The 11,121-nt window shown below is 35.4% G+C and overlaps 1 protein-coding gene across 1 annotated transcript in view; it reads left to right on the forward strand.

Annotated features, from left to right (window-relative positions):
• The window catches only part of UBE2K (ubiquitin conjugating enzyme E2 K), a 66,854-nt gene extending 58,921 nt beyond the window's left edge, over nucleotides 1-7,933 (forward strand). Inside the window, exons 5-7 of the mRNA XM_007947140.2 lie at nucleotides 3,227-3,326; nucleotides 7,428-7,556; nucleotides 7,859-7,933. Coding sequence (XP_007945331.1) covers nucleotides 3,227-3,326; nucleotides 7,428-7,556; nucleotides 7,859-7,933 — 304 coding nt within the window. The remainder of the gene's footprint in view (nucleotides 1-3,226; nucleotides 3,327-7,427; nucleotides 7,557-7,858) is intronic.
• Nucleotides 7,934-11,121: the final 3,188 nt, after the last annotated feature.

Genomic DNA, 11,121 nt, shown 5'->3' on the forward strand with positions numbered 1-11,121 from the left:
TTCCATTGCATCAGTTCTACTCCTTTGCCCTTTCAATGTGTTACCTATTTCTCACAATTTAGTATTAATCTTCTGGATTTCTCTCTGTAGATTTAGAATCATTTCTAATTTTTCATTTATTTTGTCATTTCTTCTTGTATTTTCTTCAAGAATTCTTTTAGAGTTTTGTCTGTGTTTTCCTTGGTCTGTCTCTCAATCCTTTGAAGATACCTAAATAAAATTATTTTGAATTATTTATCAGGGAGTTCCAGTGCTGTGTCTTCCTCAGGGATGTGTTTTGGGTCTGTATCCTGGTCCCTTGTTTCTCCTGCTTTATCTTGCTTCTTTGTGTGGACTGTGATGCTCTGTTGTCTCCGAGGCATTGTGACGTTTTTGTGTTTATATTTAATTGGTGATTATATGTTGGAGTGACTAGCCCGCAATTTTTGTTTTCCTTGTTTTGTTTGTACGTTATCTGTACAGGCAGGGTACTGTGCTGTGCTCCTCTATTCACTGGTTGACAGCACTTATACACCCACCACCTGTCTCCTTTCCTTTGTCAGCCTCTCGTATGTCCTTTCCAACCCTGGCAAACAGAGCCTATTCTTAAGTCCCTGGAATCTGAATGAGAATGCTATCACTTTAAAATCCAAAATGGTAGCCACTTGTAAACATTCAAAATGGCTGCACCCTCTGGACAGCAGAAAGTCCACAGCTCAGGTTGTCTCCCTCCTTGCTGTTTCTCTTCCTGGTCATAGGCCACCAGAGCAGTTGTCCCTGCAGCCATTGGTGACTAGAACTGATCTTTGGGTCAATTCTCAGGTCCCAACACCACTTGGAAATATTCAGACTGTTGGTCTTGTCAGAATAGCTGACAGTCCGCAGCTCTGACGGTCTCTGTACTCACTGTTTTCATTCAGGTTTTTCCACTAATTAGTGCCTAATCCACTTCTGTATAGTTCCTTTAAAAGCTCAGGGTTCCAGGATTGTCTTCTGTATCTCTGTCAATTGGTTTTTTAAAGAAAATTGTTGTCTCATTGATATGTATACCTATGTGATGTTACTGAGGTCTTGATAAGAGCTTTGAAAATTTAGGTGCTTTTATTTTACATACTTGTGTTTTCATTGCAAGTTAAAATTACTGTTCTTAAGTTTAATGCTTGCTTATATTTGGCAATTCCAAGAAATAATCATTTAATTCTGTACGTAAGTATATGAATACTTCCTTTGGGTAAATATTTTTCTTCAACATTCAGAAAATTTTCCTTGAGAGAAATAATTGTTGTAAAAATTACATAGCTTTAGATTATATTTAAAGTGATGTCATAGGCCTTAAAAGTTAGAAAACATTATTTAAATGATGTTTTTGTCCCTGTTTTGCACAGTCTTTGAAGTAAGCTTCATTCTGATACATCTAGTTAGCTTTTGAAGTATATGTGCCTTTAAACATCCTCTTGAAATGTAAAATCGTTACTGTGTACTTCTCATCAATGAAACATTATAATGTTTTCCCCTATTATAATAACAGGACAAGATTTGACTTTTTGTGTTTTGGCACTTGTCCTGAAAGAATATTGTTCCTACTGAAGATATTACAACTGTTGGTGGAAAATAACTTGCATGAGCTCTTAGGGAAATTTGGAACCTTGATGTACAAAAACGTTTCCTACTTATTCTGACCTATTTCAGATTAGGAATCTCCATTACCTAAAACTGTTTGAAAAGCTTTTAAAATCTTACTTTATTTTAAATGCTGATTTAGCATTTTAGATAATTTTTGAGCTTTATAACCAATTGTTTTGCTATTCCTGTAGCTTCTCTAAAGGGGTAAACAAATCAAATCTGTATTTCAACAGCATTTTAAATAAAGAATTTAAAATTGTTATCTGTAAAATACATACCCACTTGTGATTCTGATGTTAACATAGAGGTTTAGAATAGCCTTTCTCAATTTTCTTAGGTTGTACTGGTCTAATGTATTTTTCAAACAGTAATGTGCATCAGAATCATTTAAAGCACCTGGTAAAACACCCCTTGTGTTACTGATTTAGTAATTCTGGGGTTAGAGCTTAGGATGTTGCATTTCTCTTAAGTTCTCAGCTGATGCTAATGCTCCTGTTTGGAACCCCATACTTTTTGAGATCTTTTGCCTTAAGAAATCCATTGTGGATGATAAATGAACTCTTCTCCTAACCATCTCAAAAAAAAAAAAAAAAAGCAGTTGCCATCAAGTCATCTTTGACTCATGACAGTCCTATGTATGTGACAGTAGAATTGTTTGCCATAGGGTTTTCAGTGCCTGATATCTTGCAAGTGGAATGCTAGACCTTTGTTCTCTGATGCCTTTGCATGGAGTCATAGCTCCAACCGTTTGGTTAGCAGCTATGTGCGTTAACATTTGCACCATTCAGAAACTCCTTGCCTAAGCATCTGGGATGGTACTAATTACGTACTATCCTTGGGAAAATTGAGAAAATTGTCAATAAGTCTCTGTATTCTGTGATTCAAATGGTAACCCAGGTGAAAAAGTATGGTTTAGAATGATCATTTGTGTGATAAAAATGAGCATAGTGTTTAATAATGTTCAGCATGTTAAGTATCTCAGTATTTACAAATTATCAGTTGTAGAACAGTTTTTTAACAGAAATGCCAAGAATTATTCTTCTGTGGGTAGATAGTCATTTTCTAGATTAATGTTTGTTTCCTACATATATTTAGAAGTATGAATTAAAGATGTATTAAAAGCAGAAAACTTGGTGTATTCAGAATGTTATGGAATGGTTTCAGGTGTTCTTGAAAGTAAAATTTGCTGATTGTATCTTATTTTTAGAGTGCCATTGGAAGAAAGTTCCACAGGCTGTTGATACTAATGGTTTATCACTTTATTTTTACTTTATATCTGCAGAAATAGGTAGAAAGGAAGTTAGTGGGTAAAGCTGAAAAGAAAGATATTGGTCCCAATAATAATAATAATAATAATAATAATAATAAAGCAAAGCCTGTTAGGTGGTTTGAATTGTTGTGTGAAACAGAAAGGCTCATGTAAAGAAGAGAAACATACAGTAGGTCTATATGTAGTTATAAATTTCCATAACAACAAGAACTATATGATGAAGACAAAATCTAAATTACTTTTAGTTCCAGTCATTATTATTATTTTTTACAGCTTTACTATTCAGAAATAGTGCAGTTGCTTTTGCCACGCAGAGCTTGCTTAACAGAGATACTTTCCTGTTTTGAATTTTAGGGCGGCAGCAATGACTCTTCGTACGGTATTACTGTCATTGCAAGCACTCTTGGCAGCTGCGGAGCCAGATGATCCACAAGATGCAGTAGTAGCAAATCAGGTAAGATGACTGCTTTTGAAAGACTTTCTTTAAACTTACCTTAGTCTTTTTGCATTAGTGTTTTGCAATATTAACCCATCACCATAGTCTATTGAAACTAAATTTGGAAATGGTTTCCCTTTCTTTTAATAAGATATTTTGTCAGATGTTACAGTGAAAACTTTGTTGATTTTTAACATACTAATTTATAGTTGGTTGAATGGTAGATGATTTTTTTTCTAACATGAAAAATTTCAAGCATACAGAAAAGTTGAAAGAATTACACTTGTGTGTTCATCCCTCCATTCCATTCAATGATGAGTCTCTGTGGTTGATAACTCCTGATTAGCTCTACTGTGGCACTGAATTGACATGGTAATCAGTGACCTTGTAATTGTAAAATTTAATAAATATTTTTCAGTTCTGATCTTACTTGGTTTCTCTAAGGCAGAAGTCATCAAACTATATACAGTCTCCTGTTTTTATAAATAATATTTTTTTGGAATACAGCCACACACTTGTTTACTGTTTTCCAGCTACAGTGGCAGAGTTGAGTAGTTGCAACAGAAACAGTATGGCCTAAAATACTTGTTAATCAGGCCCTTTAAAAACAATTTGCCAAGTCATGCTCTAAGGCATTAGAATTTGCTGAGCATTCTTTTTTTTTTTACCCCTAGAAATTTTTTCCTCCTTTGACCTCTGAAACACTGTCTTCTTACTGCTTACAATTATTTGTCATCTTTCTCCTGCCCTTTAAGCATACTTCCTTGGTTCTGACAGTGTTCCCTTTTCTTTCCATTATGTACTCTCACTTGAATGAACATATCCCCAATGATGTTATCATCCAAACATGGATAAAATGCACAGGCTTGACCTTTCCTCTGAGTACAAGACCCTGTTTGCAGCTGGATAGCTCTATCTGAGTGCTCCATGGATACCTGAGCACAGCACTGCCAAAACTGAATGTAGAATCTTAAAACCTGCAAACCTGTCTATCTTTCCGTTATGTACTTAGCTAAATAATCCAAATCACAGACTTTGGATTCTTCCCTGTGCCTCCTTTTCCTTTGTTGATTCCATTCCCTTCTGTCTGTAGCCATTTTTACATACTTCCTCTGATTGCCTTATTTCAAATACTTTATATTTCTCGTTTCACCTGTTCCAACAGATCTCCCTTCCTCAGCTTCTTCCTTCCCTCCTCCATCTTCTACATCATCCTTTAGCTTTGTTGTTGTTAGCCGTTGAGTCAGCAGTAGAATGAAACACTGCCCAGTCCTGTACCAGCTTCACCTCGCTATACTTGAGCCCATCATTGCTGCCACAGTGTCAGTCCATCTCACTGAGGGCCTTCCACTTTTTCACTGACCTTCCACTTTACCAAGCATAATAGCCTTCTCTTCTCCAGGGAATGGTCTCTTCTGACAACGTGACCAGAGTAGGTCAGATGAAGTCTGGGCATTCTTGCTTCCAAGGAGCATTCTGGCTGCACTTCTTCCAGGACAGATTTGTTAGTTCTTCTAGCAGGACATGGTACCTTCAGTATTCTTTGCCAAAATATAAAGTACTTTAGCTTTATAAAGTATGAGTTTTATTTTCCTTTATTATAGAACCTTTTATACCTTCACTGTCACCAACTTAAGTGAGTCTTAAGTTCTTTAGTTTGAAGAGTTCCTACATAAGTTGAACTGTCTCAAACTGTCATCTACAAAATTTTTTAGTATTTTGTTTTAGGTGAAAGTTAACACAGCAAATTAGGTTCCCCTTTAACAACTCTTTATTTAAATTGTTCTGTGCCATTGGTTAAAAGTTTTTAAATATATCAGAATTCTCATTTTTTTCCATTCCGCTTGTTCTGTTTCCATTGATCTTACTTCCCTTCCTTGTCATCCCATCTTTGCTTTTTGGTAACTGTTGATCCTTTGGTCTTGTATAATTAATTGTTTAAGGGAGCATATTACTCATGGGTGATACTGTTTCTTTTATAAGCCAGTAAATTTATTTGGCTGAAAGGTGACCCACAGAAATAGCTTTAATTCCAAATTCAAAGGATGTCATAGGGCATTAGTCTTAGGGATTCCTCTGGTCCTTACAGGTCCAATAGGTCTGGTTTTTAGGGATTTTAGTTTCAGTCTACATTTTCTCCCATCCTATCCAAGGCCTTCTTTGTGTCCCTGGTCACAACGGTTGGTAGTGGTAGCCAGGCACTACCTAGTTAGTTCTTCTAATCTTAGGTTAGAAGTTTCGGGTTTGGTTTGAGTGGGCTGTTAGTCCTATGAATTAGTTTCTTCTTTGAGCCTTTGATTTCTTTCATTGTCTTTTGCTCCATGTGACTAGGGATCAATAGTTGTATCTTAGATGGCCTCCCACAAGCTTTTAAGACCCTAAATGCTGCTCACCAAACTAGGATGTAGAATATTACCTTTGTGAATTATGTTACACCAGTTGATAAAGTTGTCCCCTGAGATTATGGATCATATAGATGGTTTTTAAAGGAGCTCGTTACTCACAGGTGATACTCTTTATTTTATGAGCCAATCTGTTACTTAGGTAAATGGGGACCTCAAGGGATAATTTTGGTTTAAGGTTCACAGAGTACTCAGAGTGTGATAGTCTTGGTAGTCCTCTAGTCTGAATTAGTCCAGTAAGTCTAGACTTCTCAATGAGAATTTGAGTTTTGTTCCACATTTTTCTCCCCTTCTAACAGGATTCACCTGTTGTGGCCCTAATAAAAATGATTGGTAGTGGTCACCATCTAGTTCTGATCTCAGTGTAGATGAGGCCATTGGTTTATGTAGAATGTTGCTTCTGTATACTTCTTTATTCTCTGAGTCTTTAAACATTTATTTTCAATTTATACTTTGCTTTACTAACTGTTCTGGTTACCTAGTGCTGCTCTGACAAGAATGTACCACAAATGGGATCACCTTAACAAACAGGAGTTTATTCTCTTACACTTTGGAGGCTTTAAGTCCAAGTTCAAAGTGCCTGGCTCTAGGGCTAGGTGAAAGCCCCTCAACCTTGGGTTGCAGCTCTGCCTCCTCTTCCCGGCCCACTGGAGCTAGAGGCGTTTCTTCATTCATATAGCTGCTGGCTGCTGAGGCTGAGAAGCCCAAGGTTGACAAATAAAAAACACAGTCCTGATGTTACCAGACCACACGGCAGGCCATTAATTCAAGTTCATTGTAAGTCCCAAGATTGGCAGAGCATGGCAGGCTGCTGAACAACGACACAGCTACCTGCGGGGTCAAAGTGTGCCATATGCTAGAGACCATTCCTGTATACGGAAAGCAGACTACATACCCAAAGCAGCTACTCAGCAGCTGCTTGTGGTAGATCCCACCATGGAGTTGATTGCCAGTCTGATCATGGGGAATAACTACCACCAGCTGCCCAGCCACTCAACCAGGCCCAGCCAAGCTGACACACAAACTGAACTATCCACTAACTAATGATGGTCTCTATGTATGTGAGAATAAATTGACATTTTTTCAATATATATGGGAAGTCTTAACCTTTTAAAAGTAATCTTTGTTGTGTGGTTCTTATTAGTTGCCAGTCAACTTGGTTCTGACAGAGACTTCATATAATTAAAAAGTACTCTATAGTGAGCTAATCAAATCACGTTTTATAAGTTAGGATTTTGCGTATGTGGTTTCTTTAAATCACTGCCCAGTAGTACAGATCTAGCAAAAATCTAGCTGTTTTCTAGCCTGGCCTGTGCTTAATACAAAAATTGGTCACATTTAATGTCCACGTTAATTTGAGGAGCTAGTAATTCAGTGTTTAGTTGGATAATGTTTGCAGCTACACAGTTTTTAGAAACCTCTCTACTGCCTCACTTCAGTAGCTTTAATTTTTCTGCTGCTGATAATTGTTGAAATTGGAGATTAGAGTTGATAAATGTTACTTATCTTTGTTTTTTCTTCAATTGACATATGAATCAAAGTTTTAGGTTAAATAGGCTTTCCATGAGTGACTTAGCTTGTTTGCAAGGGATATTTTAGGTGTACATTAGTTTTATTTAGGGAAAAATGCAGGCTTGAGTAACTAAGAGCTGAACTACCAATTTTGAACATTATAACTGTATTGTCATGTGAATCAATTTTTTTTCCCCCTGTATAGTACAAACAAAATCCTGAAATGTTCAAACAGACAGCTCGACTTTGGGCACATGTATATGCTGGAGCACCAGTTTCTAGTCCAGAATACACCAAAAAAATAGAAAATCTATGTGCTATGGGCTTTGATAGGGTAAGTACGTAAGGGCATATTGATTTTGATAATACTGATTGCTTTTAAGTTAAAGTATTTCAGAAAATAAGAGGCATATCTAAATCTAGTTTTGATAAACAAATTTCTTAATAAAATGAGTGATTGTTGATAACTTTTCTTTTTCCTTTTGTTGATTCTAAACATTGCTTTTTAGAAGCTCTTTGTGCATTGTAAATGCATCACAACTTATGTAAAAGAAAAATAATTTCTCAGTATAGAGACAATATTTTGGAAATGTTTCTTTGAAATTTTATTTTTTTGTCCCTGTTTCTTCTCTACAGAATGCAGTAATAGTGGCCTTGTCTTCAAAATCATGGGATGTAGAGACTGCAACAGAATTGCTTCTGAGTAACTGAGGTGTAGAATGAGAGCTGCTGATATAGTCAAGCTTGCCCCTTCTTGAGGAGCATCAACATCTGTTATTTTTAGAATTCTGCATAGATTTCTTTTAAACTGGCATTCTTGCCTAATGATGTTATCTAGGCACCATTGGAGACTGAGAAAAGCAAAACAAAACAAAAAAAAACCCTGCTCTGTAAATAAAGCTAATTAAATGTCTGTGTAAATTTAAAAAGGGGAAATACTTTAATTTTTTTCTTACTTGATAGTGTAAAAATTCTTTGAGCTAAGCTAAAACCATGGAAAAAAACATGCTACTTTAGCGTTTAGCAGTGTACCAAGACTAGCAAGAGTTTGCTTCAGGATTTTGTTGAATAATTAAGATACTATTTTGAGTGTGTCAGGGCCATTCAAATTGTTGGTGTTGCATCACAGCTACCTTAACTGTTTTTAACATGGATCCTTTGTGCCTGTGAATTTACTTGCATGCTTGTACTTGACTTCTTAGGATGGGTAGCTGAAAAGACCACCATTTTAAGCATTTGAGAATTCTTAATATAAGGTTTATCCAGAATTGAAGATGGTGACCTTATTCAGAGCCTTTTTGTCCTTGTCAAAAGACTGGGACATCATACTTGGTTTTTTTCCCCTTCTACTACACACAGCTGATACTCTGTACTTGGTATGGAAGTGTGGTGGGGGCAGTATCCCTTGCTCCGTTTTTAGGTCATAGGCTTGGAATGTTTTGCCACAGTTCTTAAAACACTCTTAAAGCTTTCCTATGTAAGTAATAATGTGAAAATGGAGCTGCCAATTTTATTTTCTTGCAAAAAACAGTAAATACTTGATGTTGCAGTATTCCCAGATTTAATGAAAGAATCCAATTGAGTTTTGCAGTGAATTTGACATCTTTCTATTTTTAAAACTGTCTTGGTAGATGAAATTTTTCTTTGAGAACTTGCAAGGATGCAATCAACTTTTTGCAGTAGTTTTTTAGCCTGATTTTGGGCTTTATAGAGATTGCTTTATTGGGTACTTTAAAAGTCACTTCTTGCTTGCATTTTCCCCATAGTAACACATGAAAGCTGTGTTGGTGTTTTACTGTACATACTTCAAATGCACATAGGAATAGAAGTGTGTTACAAATTTAACTTTTCTTTATGATGTTTCTGGTAATATGAGAATTGAAAACTTTACCTTCTCTTGTACATAGTCAGACTTTCTATTTGTATTATCTAAGTTCAAAAGTTTGAAAATTATTAGTTTGACAAACTCAAACACTAATGTGACCATTTTATGAAGGTTGAAGTGACTTATACAGGCAGTCCTATACATAGAAGCACAGTTCTTATTAAATTTTCAGGACCAATGCAAAATAACAAAATTGTAATGAAATCAGACTAATTTAAAGTAAGGCTGTACATAGAAAGTCATAAAAGGTTTGTTCTTAAAGTGTTATTTATCCTAAATTATAATGGTTAAAGTGTTTGGAAAGTAATTTTTTAAACCATAAATTCAGCAAAATTTCATTTGACTTCTCAATAATCTTAATACTAGAAGCAATAAAAAAATATATATTAAATATATTGTAATGTTAAGGATGTGAAGGTTCTTCCAAAACTTAAAAAGACTTTCATGATCAACAGTAAACTCTTGAGATTGGTATTATTGCATAATAAACACAAGTTGCTATGTTCCCCCCCCATATGTTCACTGAAGCATAATTTTCTTTATACAGTCATCTCCTCTTACTTGTAGTTTAGTTATTTTCTAAAAATGCCAAAGGAAACAAGGATTTTCTATATTTATTTTAAGCAGTTAAAACCTTACACTTTATATTTTTAAGTTAGATGGGAATGTGTGAAAATGTGGACAGTTTTTCTCTATTGTTGGTCAGAATTTTTTTAGTGGAAGGTGGCTTGGTAATACTTATAAGTAATATTGGGGTTTTTTAAATGTTGAATACATCTACATAGTTTACTGTTTGCCTCTGTTTCAGGGTATATTTAATTGTCCTGTGGTTAGGCAAAGGAGAGAGAGAGGAACTCAGAAGTTACTTTGATTTTGGAGGCAGCTATATCTTGCCTTAGGAGCTCTGGTAGCATAGTGGCTAAAGTACTTGACTGCTAACCAGAAGGCTGGCGGTTCAAACCCACCAGCCACTCCTCGGAAGGAAGGTTGGGCAATCCTACTTCCGTAGTGATACTGCCTCGGAAACCCAAGGAGGGGTCGCTATGAGTCGGGGCCAACTCGACGGCACATAACAACAGCAACAACATATCTTGCCTTTGGTTTTTTTACATACTAGCCCAGAGGGTACCTACTCATCTAACTACAGTTTAACATCCCTAGTGCCCAGGAAATTGGAAAGTATGATATTTGATTTGAGAGGTTCTCCATAATGGACTTTATATCACAAAACTTTATTTACCTCATTTACATTTAATGTGATAATTATCCCACTTTTCTCTCTGCTGTATTTCCCATTGTCCTTTTTGTTAATATTGTTTTTCACTTCATTACAGATAGATTATTTTCCCCAGATATAAATTAAGGCAACTCTTTTTTTCCTCTTCTGATTTTAAATGTTTGGAACAAAGACACTAAAAGTTTAGACCTAGGAAAGACGTACCCTGATGGAAATTATTTTTATAATTGTCAGTATTTCTGAGATTTGTCAATTTCAAAGACTTCAAAAAGTATGTTTTAAAAAAATGCAGTTAAATCCCATTTAGAGCAGGGAGATTTTCTGTAAATCTCTAATACTCTAATAGGTTTTTTTATAGTTGAGTGTATTTCCTGAGTGTGTGCCTGACTTTTAAAAGAAGAAATAATTAATTGTATAATATTTGAATAAAGAATGAATGAATAGTAGTTTGTGTTCCAAATAAGTATACAGGAGTATATACCTATTTATTTGAAGAACTTGGTACTAAATTAAATGCTCTGAATTAGCTTCCCAAAATGTTTAGAATTTTCCAAGGATATATAAATGTTTGTAGTCAGTATTTTGATTTTGAGGAGAGTAATCTATGAAATGAAATTCAGACTAATTTTCTTCTCTTTTTTGGGGGGGAAGTGTATCACATTTGGTGGCACTTAAAACTATGCAAAATATTTTAAGTATCTGTAAGAAGGAATTGGCAATTAAAGTGAATTTTGCTTATTTATGTAGTACAGAATACAGCATATTGTGTTAATGTTT

The sequence above is a fragment of the Orycteropus afer genome, unplaced genomic scaffold (assembly GCF_000298275.1).
Source record: "Orycteropus afer afer isolate SDZICR_OR568_19922 unplaced genomic scaffold, OryAfe1.0 scaffold00176, whole genome shotgun sequence".
NCBI lineage: Eukaryota > Metazoa > Chordata > Mammalia > Tubulidentata > Orycteropodidae > Orycteropus > Orycteropus afer.